Below are 19,813 nucleotides of genomic sequence, written 5' to 3' on the forward strand. Positions count from 1 at the left end.
ATTTGATGACACATAAATAATAAATATATGATGCATTAGAAATAATACGCTAGAATATATATATATATATATATATATATATTCTAGCGTATTATTATATATATATATATATAATATTATACAGGGTGTCTGAGACCACCCGTACATGCCGAATATTTTGATAACTGAGCGTGACAGATAAAAATGTTTTAATCAAACGTTGTAGGGCTTTAACAATTACATGAAATGGTGATACATATTTGACCTTGACAGCAGTTATGCAGGAAGTCTCAAGGTCAACTTTAAAATCTTAAATGGAAACTCCCATTTTTTATTATATCATCTTCTTCTACCAATTAATTGGAACAACTTTTGTCTGAAACATGTTTTCTGAAAATGCCTCCATTGACCTTGACATGTATTTGAAATAAAAACTACATTTTGAAATAAAAAAGTCTCGCTCTTAACATAATCCAGAACTAACGACGAGGACGTGGCGAGTTTCTAGTTCCATGTTTTTTCTTAATTTAAAAAATTGTAATGTTTTTAAAATGTTTTCAGTGGTACGGCCAAAAAAACGGAAAAATAATTAATAAACATAGTGATACCAAATACTATGTTACACAAACCAATTATGAATACGTAAAAGCATTTAAAAAAAACTGAAATAGCTGTCCCGTATTTGGGACAGCTATTTCAGTTTTTTTTAAATGCTTTTACGTATTCATAATTGGTTTGTGTAACATAGTATTTGGTATCACTATGGAGGCATTTTCAGAAAACATGTTTCAGACAAAAGTTGTTCCAATTAATTGGTAGAAGAAGATGATATAATAAAAAATGGGAGTTTCCATTTAAGATTTTAAAGTTGACCTTGAGACTTCCTGCATAACTGCTGTCAAGGTCAAATATGTATCACCATTTCATGTAATTGTTAAAGCCCTACAACTTTTGATTAAAACATTTTTATCTGTCACGCTCAGTTATCAAAATATTCGGCATGTACGGGTGGTCTCAGACACCCTGTATATATATATATATATAATATTATATATATATATATATATATCCAACCTATTTTGTAACAAATCTTTCTGATAATCCATTCTTCACCCTCATCGTGACCTCCCTTTTCCTGTAAATTTCTTCTATCTTCTCAATCTTCTCCATCTTCTTCTCCACTCCCTTTTCTTCCATGCTTTTCCCTATCCATCAAAGACGGCCTTTAGGTCCATGAATAGTGCGTATATTTGTCTTTCCTTTCCTTCCCTTTTCTTTTCTCTCTGTACTAAATGATATTGAATATCAGATAATTGTAAAATTATCAAATAGAAATAATATCTGAAATCTCAAGAAAGATAAATTGTAATAACAGACTTACATATTTGAACTTACTCACGACTTAATTTAAGCTATACTTTATGATGCTTACTAATCAGATTCTTGAAATATATTAGTATAATCTGTAATCTTTGCACATTGTAAAGCATCGTTGATTTCTAAATAATTCAAGGCATCTGCTGTTGCTGGCAACCAAGTGGTAGTTACATTCTGATCAATGACAGACGTTGGATTTCTGTAGAAGAAAAGATATCATTGATTCATATTTAATATTATTATGACTTTCAATCGATCTATAATGTCTGATTCTTACAATGCTGCTTTAACAATTCATACTTACCCTGTCTTCGCAAAATTCGTCCACATACTTGTAAGGGCTTCTAATACTTTTCGATCTTTTGTGCCTATGGCCGGTGGTTTAGGATCATTAACTTTATAAATAGGTATGTAAAACAGATATGATAACTCATCATCATGAGCCGCTCCTAGAGAATGCCGATTCCATAGAGATTAATATTGTAAAACACAAAGCAAACAGTTGAAACTTAACATATGAGAGAATTTTACATAATGCATTTACCAATCATGGCCAATTTGTTTCCCAGCATAATTTGCTTAGTAGTTGTCTGATTACCGACATAAGAAAACTTATAAAAGTATGTCACTGCCTCTTTCCTTTTTCTTCGGCTATTTATGAATTCTATTACAGGTATGTTCAGATAAATAGCATCCATGCATTGTATGATGAATAGGACACTGTTTCCAGTACACGGTTTTCCATTAAAATACCATTGCTTAATGCGCTTCATCAGCTGCGCTGTTTTTACCGGGTCTTGTAACTTTCTTACTTTTCTCACATGATTCGGTAAGTCTTCGTAGAGCATTTTCAAATTTTTTTCACTAAAATCTATTAATATAAGAACGGTATATGAATGAAAGAGGCAAAATAAAAATATGCAGGAATGAAGGTATGTTAATATTATAATGTTTAAAGATGTCACTCTAATTTATGACCAATTTTAATACCGTCAAGATAAAGTATATATTCATGAGTAGTATAACCAACTATGATTGGTATATCATTATCATCATTGAGCAACTGATGAATAGGACGTGGAAACAAAGGTTTTTTTACGTCACTGTCAATCACGGGTGTTAATGGTAGATTAAAGCTGTACATATCCTATATAAATAACATATTTCCTCATTAATATTTAATACTTTTGCTCTACTTATAATTTTTATAAATTCAAATAACTATAAATCATGTTGAATTTCGTAAAGATTCGATAACTATCGATATTGCAAATGAAAAATGTATAAACAGCAAATTACCTTTCGAGTAAGAAATCGATATTGCGCTTTGACGATCTGGTCAGCGGGTATCTTTCGAAGAAACTCTATGATTTCTTCGGGGTCCTTGGAATCATTGCCAAGTACTGAGGCAAGTTTAAATGAGATCACTTCTTGCTGAGTCTCTTTTATTGCCCAACTGCACGTACTTATAGTGCTTTGAAGAATAGCTTTGTGAAAAAGACCTGTAGGTATAATTACTATGTATAAATATGTATAACGATAAGTATAATATAATATCAAAATTTCGTTTTCATACAAAATAGTTTTTTATTTAATGCTACCATTATGTCTTGTATTAGAGCATGTTTAGGATACCTTTAGATAGCGGTGATAACATTAGTAAATGCACGCATGCAGCACCACTACTGCTACCAAATACAGTGATGTTTTCTGGATCTCCGCCGAATATTTGAATATTTTCTTTTACCCATTTCAGCGCGACAATCTGATCTTTCAGACCTTGGTTTCCGCTTGCTGCTTCATGACCGAGTTTTAAGAAACCTTTAAGAATGCAAACTTTAAGATACGTGCCAGATAATTAGCATTAGATACACATCTATATATATATGTTGCTACTTGTCGCAAACAGGCACTAATATTATTCGGGACATTTTGAAGAGGAAACCAACACATTCTTACGGGCATAAATCTTACCAAAAGCACCGAGTCTGTAGTTTATGGACACTGCAATGACTTCTTTTGCCAAAAGATAATCAAGTCGTTGATTAATATCAGAACCTGATCCAATAAGAAATGCTCCACCATGAATCCAAACCATAACTGGATTCCGCGTTGTTCCATAGATACTATGTGGTACATAAACATTAAGATAAAGGCAGTCTTCGTCACCGATCACCGTTTTAGTTAATAGTTCTAGTTGTGAACAAACGTTGCCGTTTTCGGACGCATCGCGGATGCCATCCCACGAAGCTGGAGGTTCGGGGTCCTTGTGCAAACAAATAGAAATAAATAGATTTAGTGTGATTTTAGGTATACAGTTAAATCAAGATAATATATCGTGCCGTCTATAACACTATTTTCTTGATTTCTCAACATTTTATTGTATATAATACAATGTAAGTATGTTAAATAAGAAGTTTATTATAATCTCGTCGCCGTGTCTTATCGATAGTATCTCAAATAAATAGAAGTCCGCGGACGAAACGATCAAATCGCTATATTTCGCTAACCGTAAAGTGGATCGCATTCAAGTTTGATAAATCATTCTTTTTCTTTTGGTGTAATCAATTCTTGGAAATTCAGTTCTTTTGGCGTTCAACTCTTTGCGTATTATTCTATTTAGTTAACTAATAAAGTCATTATGCAGTTTCTTTTTAAAAACTAAAACAAAGATTTTTTCGCACCTTGTTCCACGGACATTATCCTAAAACACACTTATACACTATTATAGATTATGGACTCGCCTTTTCGCACAAAAATGTGAAAAGAAACGGAAAGAACATGTAAAGTTGTGAAGTGTGCGTGAGGTCGAACAAAAGGATGTGATGCACATTTATTTATCAATCTTTTCTATAATTAAGGGCAAGCTGGAGTGACTAGGGAACTTCTTCGCGATGGTGCTGCCAGTTGCACAATAAAATGCTTTTTATAAAAATTTCGCAATTTGTACGCACAAAATCATACATATACATACTTATACATACATACAAGCTTTTCAGACACATTTTTCTTTTTTATTACGCCTCTAAAGTCACTTCAAAAAGCATCCTCATATTCCTTAATTGTGTCCAAACACCGCTCAACAGCGATTTTGTGCGTACAAATTGCGCAATTTTTATAAAAAACATTTTAACTGTCATTTTTGTGCAAATGGCAACACTGTTTTTTACTAGTCACTCCAGCATCCCCTTAATTTCTCGGTAATTATTGTGAAGATTGTAAGGCGATATAGGACTTTTTTCAACTCAATCTGCTCTACCTCCTCAGGAGCGTTGGTCCATTCATCACTAAACACATTGTAGACAATATTTGAGACAGATTTTAGAGTTGGTTAAACATACGAGCGTTAGATTAGTTTGTAAGTCTGATATCCAGTATACATTACAAGACAATGACAAAAAGGAAGATAAAATTTAAAGGATTGTTTGAAAAAATTTAACAATTATATTATTTTTAATTTTACCTGAAATCTTAATTTGCCAACTGGTGGAGCAGCAAAAGGTATACCTTTAAAAGCAAAATAATGAGAACCAAGCACATTTTTTTGCAAAACTCCTTGCAACTTTCCTTGTTTCACAGTCACGACGGGCTGATTCATGGTAGAATAATAATAACTGTCTGACATTGCTCGCATTCTTATATCATTGCGTTCTATCGTCTATTATCGTCGAACTATGTTTTATTTATGAATAATATGATACTATGTTTTATTTTTCAACAATATAATGGACGATGAAAATAAAAAAGACCATAAATTGGCAATTGGCGAAAAAATACAATCCGAAATTTAAAATAAAGATAAAGCAAACATGTGTTTAAGAAACAGTCTGTTATTTTACAAGTATTATTTAGTAGTTAACACTTAATTTACATCATAAATATGAATCTCTCCTTCGTTATCGTCAACTTTCACTTGAATCTTTGTATTTATAGTTTATAGAGTTGTGACTTAATTATTGGAATAAAGTTACAATTGATACTACACAAGTTTTAGTGTTCTTTCTTCTTTCTTGTTGTAAGTAAAACACAAGCGTCGTTAGTATGCGTGTTTTATCACATATATTAGTGCACGTCGTAAATAATGAATTTTATGAATGCTATTATGCTCAATCGCATTTGACATTCGACATACATATGCCAATCATGTCGACATATCGACATTTAACATTTCATATATTGAAAAAGCACAAAAATGTACAATCCTTTTTTACATATATTATACACTAGCATCCCCCGTCACGCGGGCTTCGCCCGCGATATTATGTGTAGAATTAAATAAAAACACATTTTACACCTTCTTACCCGTTAGGGGTGGAATTTCGGAAAACCCTCCCTTAGTGAGCACCTACGTGATAGTAGGAATATACCCTTAAAATTTCAAGTCGATAGGTGCAGTGATTCGGGCTGCACGTTGATGAGTGAGTGAGTGGTATTTGGCTTATATATCCCAGATAGACAAGTCTGTTAGAACAGATTTTCGTCAAATACCCGCTACAAATTTTGAAGACAGAAAGACTGCAGACTGCATACAGAAACTAATATAACAAATAATGTTGTCAGTATGTCAGCAGCAAATACAACAATATCTGCTCACATAACTAGACAGCAGATAGTCGGCAGAAACCGAGCAGAGCCTGTTAATATCTGTCAGCAGATTGACGGCAGAAACCGAGCAGGATCTGCGCGGCGCTGTTGTCCAGTTATGTTTTATACAGATTCTGTCGACAATCTGTTGTCAGGTTCTGTTCTACAGTCTCTGCCGCTAAAACAAAAGCTTAATGCGGACACAGATGACTATGGTTCTGGTGTGGGTTTCTGATCGAATCTGTTGCCAGCCTGCAGGCAGGCTGCGAACAGTTTGCTTACTGGGTATATTATACATTTAAGATTATTGAGAGACTTTACATTTACTTATTATCACACAGAAATAAACTATTTTCTGTAAAAATTCCTGGTGTATGAATGCTTTTTACGTTCTATAACTACTGATATAACTATCTGCATAATCCCCTGTCTACATAATTTCTTTAAAAAGTGCATATGAAATTCGAAATTAATTTTGGTCTTATCTTCTATTATCTCTTATATTCCAACCATATTAATTAATATGTTAATATGTTAATTAATAGGGCAGATATTACTATTTATACGTTCTTTAAAATAAATAATAATGGATATATGTGTAATATTTTTACCTAAATAAGTCATATTAATGCAAATAGATATCAATAAAACCATTTATTTCTTTCATCATTTTTACATAATGCAAGTTACAAATAATACATTACATATTACGTAGCAAACAGTTCATGTTTACCAGAATTGTAGGGGAGACCGAGGCGAAGTCACTTTTTTTCGGTGCCAATTTTTAACAACAAAATTAATATTTTTCGTGAAATGTAGTGTACCGTTGTAAAAAGTGAACTCTTGGTTATAAATTTATATGGGCATATTTGATCTATGTCGCTTTGTTCCGTTATAGAGTAAAAACCGTTATAGGTAAAAACTACAAAAGTGCAAAAATTGAAATGTCAAAATTGCCGGAGCGGAATCGTCATACATGTGACATGCGTTTCTAGCGTATCGTACTATTTCAGCTATTTCTTATTTACCATTATCTCGATTCTTCGCCCCGGTGGCTTGGTGATGACTTCGTCCCGGACACAGATTTCAAGTTTGTTCAAGTGACTGATGAAATAACATATTCCTGTCTTCTTTAAAGAAGATTAATTCTGTATGAAATACTACACAATAAATTTTATTTTATTACATATTCTCCATTGCATCCTCAAATATGTAATTGTAACCCAGCAAACATACTTTTGTAACTATACTATAACAAGTACATAACTCAATCTAACCGAATATAACAAGTTATATAACAGGATTGTAACATGTAATATACTAGTTCCTTGTAATTTCCTACTCAAGGAACTAATAATGTTACATAACAGCTATACATTTAATTAGGACAATTATATAAATGTAATATTATACATTGTTAGATAGAATTAATATCTGAAATCTCAGAAAGAAAGATAAATTGTAGTAATAGGCTTACATATTTGAACTTATTTATGTATTAATGTGACCTATAATTATGATGCTTACTAATCATCTGAATCTTCTTGAAATATATTAGTATAATCTGTGATCGTTGCACATTGTAAAGCGTCATTGATTTCTAAGTAATTCAAGGCATCTGCTGTTGCTGGCAACCAAGTGGTAGTTACATTTTGATCAATGACAGACGTTGGATTTCTGTAGAAGAACAGATATCATTGATTCATATTTAATATTATTATGACTTTCAATCGATCTATAATGTCTGATTCTTACGATGCTATTTTAACAATTATACCTACCCTGTCTTTGCAAAATTCGTCCACATACTTGTGATAGCTTCTACTACTTTCCGATCTTTTGTGCCTATAGCAGGTGGTTGAGGATCATTAACACTTTGAGGTGTGTAAAATAGATGTGATATCTCATCACCATGAGCCGCTCCTAGAGAATGCCGATTAGAGATTAATATTGTCTGACATAAAGCAAATAGTTGAAACTTAACATTTGAGAGAATTTTACATAATGCAATTACCATACATGATTACTTTGTTTCCCAGCATAATTTGCTTAGTAGTTGTCTGATTACCGACATATGAAAACTTATAAAAGTATGTCACTGCCTCTTTCCTTTTTCTTCGGCTATTTACGAATTCTATTATAGGTATGTTCAGATAAATATCACTCATGCATTGTATGATTGAGGAGACACTGTTTTTAGTACATGGTTTTCCATTAAAATACCATTGCTTAATGCGCTCCGTCAGCTGCACTATTTTTACCGGGTCTTGTAAACTTCTTACTTGTCTCACATGGTTCGGTAAGTCTTCGTAGAGCATTTTCAAAGTTTTTTCACTAGGATCTATTACCATAAGAACGGTATATGAATGAAAGAGACGAAAAAAAATATACAGGAATGTGCAGGTATGTTAATATTATAATGTTTAAAGACATGAATCCAATTTATGAGGTATTTACCAGGTTCAATACTGTCAAGATGGAATATATATTCATGAGATGTATTACCAACTATGATTGGTATATCATTATCATCATTAAGCAACTGATACAGAGGACGTGGAAACAAAGGTATTTTTACGTCGCTGTCAACCACGGGTGTAAATGGTAGATTCATGCCGTACCTTTCCTATATAAATAACATATTTCCTCATTAATATTTAATATTTTTGCTCTATTTATAATTTTTATAACTCCATATAAATATAAATCCTGTTAAATATTATAAAATTTTGATAATTATCAAATCGGTAAATAAAAATATATAAAAAATATAAATATATAAAAACCAAATGACCTTTAGAGGTATAAATTGCCATTGCGCATTGACGATTTGGTCAGCGGGTATCTTTCGAAGAAACTCTACGATTTCTTCGGAGTCCTTGGAATCAATGCCAAGTAATGAGGCAAGTTTAAACGGGATTACTTCTTGCTGAGTCTCTTTTATTGACGAAATGCACGTACTTATAGTGCTTTGAAGAATAGCTTTGTGAAAAAGACCTGTAGGTATAATTACTATATATAAATATGTATAACGATAAGTATAATGAATATCACAATTTCGTTTTCATACCTAATAGTTTTTTATTTAATATTACCATTATGTTTTATATTAGAGCATATTTAGGATACCTTTAGATAGCGGTGATAACATTAATAAATGCACGCACACAGCACCACTACTGTTACCAAATACAGTGATGTTTTCTGGATCCCCGCCAAATACTTGAATATTTTCTCTCAGCCATTTCAGTGCAGCAATCTGATCTTTCAGGCCCTGGTTTCCGCATGCTGTTTCATGACCGAGTTTTAAGAAACCTTTAAAAAGAAGTTAAGGTACATACGAGTTAACTGGCATTATTAGATACATACCTTTATACTGCTATCTTTCGCAAACAAACACGAAATAGTATTCAGGATATTTTGAAGAGGAAACCGTCAACATATTCTTAAAGGAATAAATCTTACCTAAAGCACCGAGTCTGTAGGTTATTAACACTACAATGACTTCTTTTGCCAAAAGATAATCAGGTTGTTGATTAATATCAGAGCCTGACCCAAGTAGATTTCCCCCGCCATGAACCCAAACCATAACTGGAATCCGCGTTGTTCCATAGATACTATGTGGTACATAAACGTTAAGATAAAGGCAGTCTTCGTCACCGATCACCGTTTTAGTTAGTAGATCTATTTGTAAAGAAATGTTGCCATTTTCGGACGCATCGCGAATGCCATCCCACGCAGCTGGAGGTTTGGGATCCTAATGCAAACAATGAAAATAACTAGACTTAGTGTAATTTTAGTTATATAGTTAGATCAAGATAATATGTCATACAGTTTAGCACTGTTTTCTTGATTTCTGAACATTTATGTTGTTATATCCGGGCTGGCCACCCGGTGTAACGAGAGACTGATCAGCTGGAAGTCAGCTGAGCGACGCGAGTTGACGAGCTGAGAAGGAAAGACGACGGGCCTCCTAGCAACGGTTAAATGAGTCTCCGAGCGACAAGCAATAAACAAGCTAAAACAACGAGTCGAAGATCAGCTGCGGTGACAGCTGGACGTGTCGCGAATCGATCCGGATTCATATACGAATATACGAATTGTTCCGCCAGCTTCTTCGAATAAAGTTCCTTGTTCCTTATAACGCGAGTGTTATTTCTGCGAACGTGCGAGTGATAGCGAGTGAGTGAGCGGAAGTGTGTGTGGAGCTGTGGATACGTAACAATATATTTTCTAATTCAATAAAATCGGCCAGACCTTTCTGGACACAAAATGGAACCAAAGTTAGATTAATTGGATACTATCCCATACAGCACGAAAACATTTCAGAAATATTTCAGAAGTATTTCATCTGACAGATGAAAGCATCTCATAAACATTGCAAAATGTTTCTGCAACAGTTATGAGATAACTTCGGAATAGCAAAATGTCCGCGACACTTGCATTCAAAACTTTATAGAAAGGTTGCTGAAAGGTATAGATCAATCTGTAACCTTTCTGAAATATTGCCGAAAGATTATTAAAATAGCTGAAATCTTTTTGATATATTACTAAAGGTTAATTGAAATAATTTTGAAACTTTCCTATGATGTTGCACACAAATTACAAAGCTCTTATTAAAATAAATCGAAAATACTTCAGAAATTATATTTAAATTTGTTGAAATTTGATTATTTCCCTTTACAAATGTGCGAGATAAGGTATAAATAAATGTGTTCAGTATTTCAATAAACAAAAGAAAATGTATATATATAATTACGAAAAATATGTAACAATACATTCAAACAGTTTCAAATAATTATATATCAATCACATACAAATAAGCAAGAAAATATACGTGTGAACCTCAAAGTCACAAGAAAAGAAAATACAAAAATAGCCAATGCTTTGTTTAAGCAAAGAATCTCATAAATCAAATTAAAGAAAAATTTCTACTCATCCGATTGATTCCGTGACTTCCAGATATCAGTCGCCTTTTTCGTTTTTCAGATCTGTGCACAAATCCGCCTTAATTCTATATCGGTAAACTATTCGCCAGTAACTATCCGCCAGTGGATCCACTTATTTGTTCGCTCGCTCCAACGGTCGCGTGAGAAAAGGGTCGAATACATCGCTACGCGTCTCGTCGTGCCGATATTTGTCTATCGATATTTGATGCCCGAATCTTCCCGAGACAATTGGGCAGAATTAGCGCGAAGTTTAAACTAGTTTTCTCAACAAAATTTATTATATTCAGAAGATTGCAAATACTAAAAAGTTATAATAAAAATTATATATAAAATGTATTTATTATTTTTATTGTACGTTTTTATTTAATATTTGCAATCTAATTAATATAATAAATATGATTTCTGATATATGCTTAATGAAAAAAATACATAATATATATAAGATGTATATATTAGGTGTTTGAATAAGTTTCCGCCGTTTTTTTGTGAAATAAAAGGCCTGTGTTTCTCGAGAAACAGAAACAGAAGTTTATTCAAAGTAGTGCCCATCGTTAGCTATAACTTTTTCCCACTTTTCACGTAATAAGTGGATTCCGCGATAGAAGAACTCCGGTTCTTTTGAAGTGATCCAGTGCTCAAGCCAATTTTTGATATCTTCATACGAAGTGAAGTGCTGCTCAGCAAGGCCATGCTGCATGGACCGAAACAAATGATAATCAGGAGCCAGGTCTGGGAAATACGGCGGGTGAGATAACACATCCCATCCAAGTGCCTCCAAGATTTCCTTCACTGGTTTCGCAACATGTGGTCGAGCATTGTCGTGTAGAAAAATCACTTTGTCATGTCTTTTGGCGTATTCTGGATGTTTGTCTTTCAATGCTCGGTTCAAATTCATTAATTGTTCTCGGTAACGTTCACTATTGATGGTCTGACACGGTTGCAGCAGCTCATAATACACCACGCCTTGTTGATCCCACCAAATGCACAACATAACCTTCCATCCATGAATAATTCGTTTTGGCGTTGATGATGATGGCTGGCCGGGCTTACTCCATGTTTTTAGTTGTTTCGGATGGTCATAGTGGATCCATTTTTCATCCCCAGTAACGATTCGATGGAGAAACGACTTCCTATTCTGTCTTTGAAGCAACAATTCGCACATGGTTAAACGCCTTTCAAGATCTCTTTCTTTCAATTCATGTGGTAACCAGTTTCCGAGTTTTTGAATCATGCCCATTGTTTTTAAACGTTTGCTAACAGTCGATTGATCAACATTTAATGCCTCTGACAATTCCTTCAGCGTTTGACATGGATCTTCATCAAATAATGCTTCCAGTTGTTTATCCTCAAATTTTTCGGTGCACCTTCGCGTTCTTTATCTTTCACATCGAAATCACCATTTCTAAAGCGCTGAAACCATTCTCTACATCTTTCGGATGGAGCATGCTCCCCATACGCCTCCACAAGTAAACGATAACTTTCAGCTGCACTTTTCTAAACAATAAAATAATGCAGTAAAACTTCCCGCAAATGCTGTTTTGTTGGCACAAAATTCGACATTTTGAATGTAGTGACAAAACTATTGTTTACACCTCCACCAAATGTCATATACTAAATATAAAAGCTTGCTTACAGTACTCTCGTATACTGCCGCTGCCACTGAAATTCTATGCCTGTAGTACTCGTTACGACATCTCTTGGAAAACGGTGGAACTTATTCAAACACCTAATAGATATGCATATATATCTATATATATAAGATATATATATATAGATATACACATACATAGCTAAACCAAGTATTCACCAAGTTTCCCTTCAAAAAGCGTGAATTGTTGGCACATTGACAAAGAGCCATTCTTATATTATATATTTTCCTTTTTCTTCCTCCAAATAGTTGATTAAAAGGAAAGAATTATATAGATATATAATTCTCTGTTCAACCAACACTTATATTTGAAAGAAAAAAAGGATACGTGAAGATAATGCATTTTTTTGTCAACTGGTTAGCTTCACTAAAGATCGAATACTTGGTCTAGGTATATATATATATAATTTTACTTTTTACAATATTCACATTTTTCAAATTTATTGCATGTGGTAGGTTTTAGAAACATTTCTGTTGCAACATTTCATATGACATATTGCGGAATCCTTTCAGAAATGTTGCATATGAAATGTGAAATCTTGAAATGATTTTAAAACCTTCCTGAAAGCTTTCTGTATTAATCGGTGCTGTATGGGATGTCAGAGAGCTAAAGGTGTTCCTACCGAAGCGGATGCAATGCACACTTATCTGACAATCGTTTATAATTAAGTTAGCAATATTTATTTTGAAGATTATAAAATGATGTCTATATTTCAACTCAATCTACCTCCTTACGAACGTTAGTCCGTTCATCACAAAACTTTGTAAATAATATTTGAAACAGCTTTTAGAGTTGGTTTAAAATATTAGCGTTTGAAAAAATGTAACAATTAGATACGTTATTTTAAATCTTACCTGAAATCTTAATTTGCCAACTGGTGGAGCAGCAAAAGGTATACCTTTAAAAGCAAAATAATGGGAACCATCAAGCACATTTTCTTCCAGAACTCCTTGCAACTTTCCTTGCTTCACAGTCACGACGGGCCGATCCATGGTAGAATAATAACTGCCTAAAATTGCTCGCATCCTTATATGTGTGCATTATATCTTCTGTTTTCATCGAACTATATTTTATTTATGAACAACATGATAATGCAAATTTGGACGATAAGAATGGAAAAGATAATAAAGTAGTAGTTAGAAAAAAACTACATTCCGCAATTTAAAATAAAGATAAAGCATAAAGTATAAAATATTGCATATTTCATTATTATACACTATTATGTATTTATATTATAATTTCGAGATATAGATTTATGTTTATCTACATGCAACGCGTTTGTTAGGTATATCTTTTAAATCTGAATAAAACACTGAACTATTTTTAAGAGGTATACATAAAACGAGTGAAAATATATGTATGCAAGGAAGTGGTAAGTATTATTCATGAACGTGTAACGCAATCGTTCATAAATATAGATAAAGTAAATACCAATATATTGTAAATTTGTATGTTAAATAAGAAGTTTACAAGTTCATGTAGTCTTATCGATAATGATAGTAGATATTTCAAATAAATATAAGCGAACACATCGTTCTCTAATGGCTGTTTTCACTTTACGTGCAAGAGACAAAAGTCATCGAGCGCAGTAGTTTGCTACTTGTCGAGTAGGTCGCATTTAAGAAAGTTTTTATAAATACTTATCTAAAAATACTTAACTAAATAGATTGTATTACCTACTATAGATGTTCGCATAGAGATAGTCATTAACGTTAAATAACTTAAATGAATTAAATAATACAAATAATGCATTTCATATACTATAGTATATTAAAAATACACACCCATTACAATTTTATTAATTTTATATAATGCAAGTTAAAAACAATACATTTTATATTACGTATCAAAACATTCACGTTTATCAGAATTGTATAAATAAACTACTTCCTCTTTATCATACTCATTATACTTATTATTACCTTAATTTATATAATATTTATATATTAACTTTTTAACATTCCATGTGTTGGACTGTGGATCTTTAATCTATTACCATTTGTATTACAAAAGACATTTATTATTGAATCTGAGAGATAACATAAAGAATATACTCGCAAAATATGCTCGCAAAATAAAACAAATAAATTGCATATAACAAATTAAGAAAATAAACTTATCGGAGTCGGAATCGCAGCACTTGGCCAAGCACTCGCTCACACGTGTGGTTCGCTCGCTCGCTCGCTACGGAAAGGGGCGAATCCTTTCTCACCTGTGCCGCAATGCCCATTTCCTTAAACGCGCCATCTCCATCCCGACAGTAATTAATCGCGGGTGAATCAAACGCGGTGAAAATTACATTTCTCAACACTCTCTCTTAATTTTCACTCTATTTAACACACTATATCTTTCTTACAATTTACAAACTTCTCGACATTCAACGGTTTCGTCAGGATATCCGCTAGTTGAATCGTCGTTGGACAATATTTTAATTTTATAAGCTTCCTTTTAACTAAATCATGTATGAATCTGTATTTTACATCTATGTGCTTTAATCTTCTATTAATTACACCGTTAGTTATTAACATTATTGCACTTTGATTGTCAATGTTAAGCTCTATATATATTGTTTCATTCAACAATTCTTCTAAGAGAGTTTTCAAGTAAAGAAGTTCCCTGCAGCACTCTGCAGCTGCTACGTATTCAGCCTCTGTGGTTGATAGTGCTATAATCGTTGTCTTCTAGAGCACCAGCTTATTGCTCCTCCTGCATAGAGAATGACATAACCCGTTGTGCTGCGTCTTGAATTCAGGTCTCCTGCGAAGTCAGCATCACAGTATGCTTCGAGTCGGTTCAGTGCTCCTGTGTTTGAATACTTGATTCCGTGAGCAATATTTCCTTTCAAGTATTTAAGAATATACTTCACATCATTGACATTTTCTTGTGTATATCCTTCGATATATCTACTGCTGAAATTTACTGCAAAGGATATAGCTGGTCTTGTTTTAGTAGACAAATACAACAGACTTCCTATTAATTGTCTACATGGAAAATCTCTGGTTACCGCCCAGCAAACATTTTGCTTGTGGGATGTTGCCAAATGAGAAACAAATGTCAGCGGAACTATAATGCCAAAGTCAGAGCCTACTGTGTCCTCAGTTGGTCTCCAATGTGAACCAAATCTGACGAACATATTCCACAGTCAAATTGACGACAGCATTAAAGCAGATCTGACAATAGAACGGTGAAAATGTTGCATATTGACGAAAGTGTACTAACAGAATTGCAACAAAGTATGTTAACAAAGTATGTTTTCCATTTGCGACCTTCCGGCAAACATAATTTGTTGCCATGTTTGCAATTGCAGAAAATGTTATAGGGGCGGTGTTGTTTGTACGTCCTTTCCTTTTTGTATTGGTATCTTGACTGGCTTTGCATTTTCCAAGCCGTATTGTTTCAGTGTTCTCTTGATGTAGTCCACTTGTGTTAATTTTATTGCTTCGTTCTCTCTATTTATTTCCAGTCCGGTAAATGTTTTCGGTTTCTTCATTATTGACATTTTAAATTCTGATTTGAGCTCTTTTAACATTTCTTCTATCTCCTTTAGATCGTTTCCTATTGAGATGTCGTTGTCTACATATATTCCCATTATGAGATCACTGTCTTCTTTCTTGAATAAACACTGCTCACTTTCAAGTGGTTTAAATTTCCTTTCTTTTAAAAAGGTTGTGAATCGAATATTCCATTTAAGTAAGGCTTGTTTTAGTCCGTAAAGCGCTTTCTTTAGTTTAAACACTTTACCTTTATATAGATATCCATCTGGCGGATACATGTATACTTTTTCATCCAGGTTTCCGTACAGAAATGCTATTTTGATGTCGAACGTAACGAATTGATATCCCTTCATCGCCGCTACTGCGAACAGACTCCTTAAAGTGCTTGAACTTATTACAGGACTGAATGTTTCTTCGTAGTTCAGACCATGTTTTTGTTCGCATCCTCTCACGACGAGTCGGGCTTTATGCGTTCCATCCTGTTTTACTTTGAACACCCATTTTCCATGAATTGGTTTGATTGTTTTTACCTGTTTTGCATCCACCACATCCCATATTTCATTTTCTTGTAGTGACCGTTTTTCTTGTTTAATTGCATCTAACCATTTGTTCTTTTCGGGACCTGTTACAGCTTCTTTATACGTCAGCAGTACGAAATCTTGGTAGCGATCTGGATGCTTTCTTTGTCTTTTCGATCTCCGGGGTGTTTCTCGATATCCTTCTTCCGCTGGTTTCTCTTCTATATTGTTTTCATTTTCTTCGGGTTCAGATTCTTGCTGTTCTTCTAATTCTTCTAATTCTTCTGATTCTTCTACATCTTCCCATTTTTCATCTTCAGAATCTTCTGTTTCTTCTTCTTCTATTGTTTCTCCTTCAACATCTTTTTCGTTTTTATCTAGGACTGATTTTACTTTTGCTTTCTTTGATCCTGGTTCTTCGTGAGTATTTGATTTATATTCTTCAAAAACAACATCTCTCGCTATTACTATTTTCCTTTTACTCGAGTTCCAAAGTCTGTAGCCTGACGGAGCATATCCGACAAACACGAGTTTTTCACTTCTCTCATCTAATTTCTTCAGTTGGCCTAATATTTTTACATGTGCTTCGCATCCGAATAGTTGTAGTCCTCTGATATTCGGTTTTCGGCCTTCCCACATTTCATAGGGAGTTTTCTCTAGTGCTTCTGTAGGCGATCTGTTAAACAGATACGTTGAAGTATACAACGCTTTACCCCACATTTCTTTACTCAATCCAGAATCAATTATTAAAGCTCTTGTTTTATCCATTAGCGTCCTGTTCAGCCTTTCAGCTTTGCCATTCAGCTGTGGTGTGTGAGGCACCGTGTTATATATTTCTATTCCCTTTTGTTTGCACCATGACAGTATGTTATTATTTATGTATTCTCTTCCGTTGTCACATCGCAATTTCGACACCTTCAAATTCCAATGTGCTTCCACTCTTTCCGTGTATTCTTTGAGTTTTTCTTGCACCTCATTTTTGAACTTTAATAGGTAGATCATCGTGTAGTGGGTGTAGTCATCCAGAAATGTGACGAAGTATTTGTTTCCATCCCACGTAGCCGGGTTAATTGGACCGCAGAGATCTGTGTGCACAATCTGTAGTGGTCTCGTCGCTTTTATTCTTGCTCCACCGAATTTGAGTCTTGATTGTTTAGCCTTTTAACAGACTTCACACAGTTTTTCCATTTCTTTCAGATCGGACGAATTTAGTCTTGATTCCTCGGTGTATTTAATTAATTTCTTCATATTTTCGTGGCCTAGATGACCCATCTTCTTGTGCCATAGTATTCCTCTTGTTTTGCTGCCTTGCGTCAGACAGGCTTCATGTTCAGACTGTGGTTTTAATTTTATCTGGAATAATCCATTGGTAGCTTTTCTCCTTTCAATACAGTTTTATTTTTACATTTTACTAGAACTTCCTTTTTCGTGAAAATTACTTCTGCTCCACTTTTAGTAAGAGCATTCACAGACAACAGATTTGTACTCACGTCTGGCACGTGCATCACCTCCTTCAATTTGCAATTGTCAAATTCTATGCTGCCTGTTCCTTCTGCCTTCATCGTTTCGTCTGACTTCGCTACTCCAATTATACTCCAATTATAGTTTTCTTTATGTCTTGAACGTAGCTTTTATTATTGGTCAAGTTCTGCGTACTTCCGGAATCTACTATCCAGCTGTGAGCTGCATCCAATTTTCCAGTAAGAAACGACTCATTTTTATTTTTCTTCTTGTCTCTGAAAAAACAATCTTTCTCGCTATGATTAGTTTTTGAACAGATGCTACATTTCTCTTTGTTAGTTTCCTCACAATGTTTAGCAATATGACCTGTTTTATTACATTTAAAACATCGAAATTGTCTTTTATATTTAAACTGAGATTTTGACCTACAAAATTTTGCCAAATGTCCAGTTTTATTGCACTTAGTGCATTTTTTTGCTGCTGTCTTGAGAGTCACTGTCTTGCTTTCAGATTCCTTTTGATTATTCCTCATCTCCTCTGCAATAAGTCTCGCTGTTAGATTTTCTACAGTTTTTCCTCCTTGTTCCGTAGAATCCCATGCGCTTGCGAAATATTTGTATTCTTCTGGAAGTGATGCCAGAATCTTTGATATTAGCATTTTGTCATCAATTTTTGTATCCAGGGCATTCAATCTGAAAACTAGATTTTTCAGTCCGCTTATATATGTAACTATATCCGTGGTTTTATCGTAAGTGGCGCTGTAGAACATCTGCAGTAGGCTGCACTTCTGTTGCTCTGTATCTCTCTCGTAAATGTTACTTATTTTTGTCCACATTTCATGCGACGTTGTGCAACTCATTATGTGCAGTAGTGGTTTCCTTTCTATAGTTGTGACTATTATTTTTTGTGCATTGGCGTCCTTTTTCCTCCACTGATCTGTCCGTTGACCCTCTGCAACTTCTTCCGTGACTGTACCGTACAGTTCATTGGCACGAAACAGAATACTTATTTGGAACTTCCAAACCTGATAATTTTCAGAGTCAGACAATTTCTCAATATTGGCAAAATCTTCTGCCTGTGATCTTGCCATTTTCTCCAAAAAAAAAAACAATAAAATCACTAGTACTACAACAGAGTACAATCTAATTCGACACAATCTCAATTTTACGCTAATAATATTTTTCATAAACCGCGATGAATTTCTGAACGCTCGGTATAGTATTTTCGCGCTTCGTTTAATATTTCGTACAGCTTCGTAACAGTACGAGAAGGATCATAGAAGCAAGCAATACAGGTTACCGAATATAAATATTTCTCTATCAGCTGTGACCTTCTCACTTAGTTTTTGCCTACAGCGTATCAGCGCTCTCTTATACCTTACAATGTCTCTTAATTCGAATGTCTATTATTACAGCAAATACGATTTTATTTTATTAAAGAAATGATATCAGTGAGGTTTTATTCAAACAATTATCTAATTTTGATACGAAATTTTTGGAGCAGATATGAGTACTTTCTTCTTACTTTCTTTCTCTTTCTTATTTCTCAGATTCACTTTTTCTAGTTAATTTTTACTGACCACACGTCGTTTAATTTGCCTCAATCCGAGCACTTTATTTTACTATATCAGTTTTTATTTTTCACTATATTTTACTTCTCTGGGCCCATAACCTGTTGGGCTGTGGATCTTTAATCTATTACCATTTGTATTACAAAAGACATTTATTATTGAATCTGAGAGATAACATAAAGAATATACTCGCAAAATAAAACAAATAAATTGCATATAACAAATAAAGAAA

General features: G+C 33.8%; 2 protein-coding genes across 2 annotated transcripts; both read right to left on the reverse strand.

Annotated features, from left to right (window-relative positions):
• Positions 1–990: 990 nt before the first annotated feature.
• Positions 991–13,866, reverse strand: LOC105284958. The gene is made up of 18 exons (XM_011348844.3): positions 13,393–13,866; positions 9,406–9,697; positions 9,070–9,255; positions 8,735–8,937; positions 8,398–8,566; positions 7,955–8,281; positions 7,722–7,863; positions 7,468–7,617; positions 6,969–7,044; positions 4,820–5,014; positions 3,331–3,622; positions 2,992–3,177; positions 2,656–2,858; positions 2,347–2,503; positions 1,901–2,227; positions 1,661–1,805; positions 1,412–1,555; positions 991–1,267 (listed from the first exon to the last, which is right to left on the reverse strand). Exons 1-18 carry the CDS (start codon positions 13,561–13,563, stop codon positions 1,192–1,194), a joined length of 3,441 nt encoding a protein of 1,146 aa, XP_011347146.2. The 5' UTR covers positions 13,564–13,866; the 3' UTR covers positions 991–1,191.
• A 4,272-nt stretch (positions 13,867–18,138) lies between these two features.
• LOC113562125 lies at positions 18,139–19,101 on the reverse strand. The gene is made up of 2 exons (XM_026970446.1): positions 18,441–19,101; positions 18,139–18,377 (listed from the first exon to the last, which is right to left on the reverse strand). The coding sequence occupies exons 1-2, from the start codon at positions 19,099–19,101 to the stop codon at positions 18,139–18,141; spliced, it is 900 nt and encodes a 299-aa protein (XP_026826247.1).
• Positions 19,102–19,813: the final 712 nt, after the last annotated feature.

This window comes from Ooceraea biroi, chromosome 6 (genome assembly GCF_003672135.1).
Source record: "Ooceraea biroi isolate clonal line C1 chromosome 6, Obir_v5.4, whole genome shotgun sequence".
In the NCBI taxonomy this organism is placed as follows: Eukaryota; Metazoa; Arthropoda; class Insecta; order Hymenoptera; family Formicidae; genus Ooceraea; species Ooceraea biroi.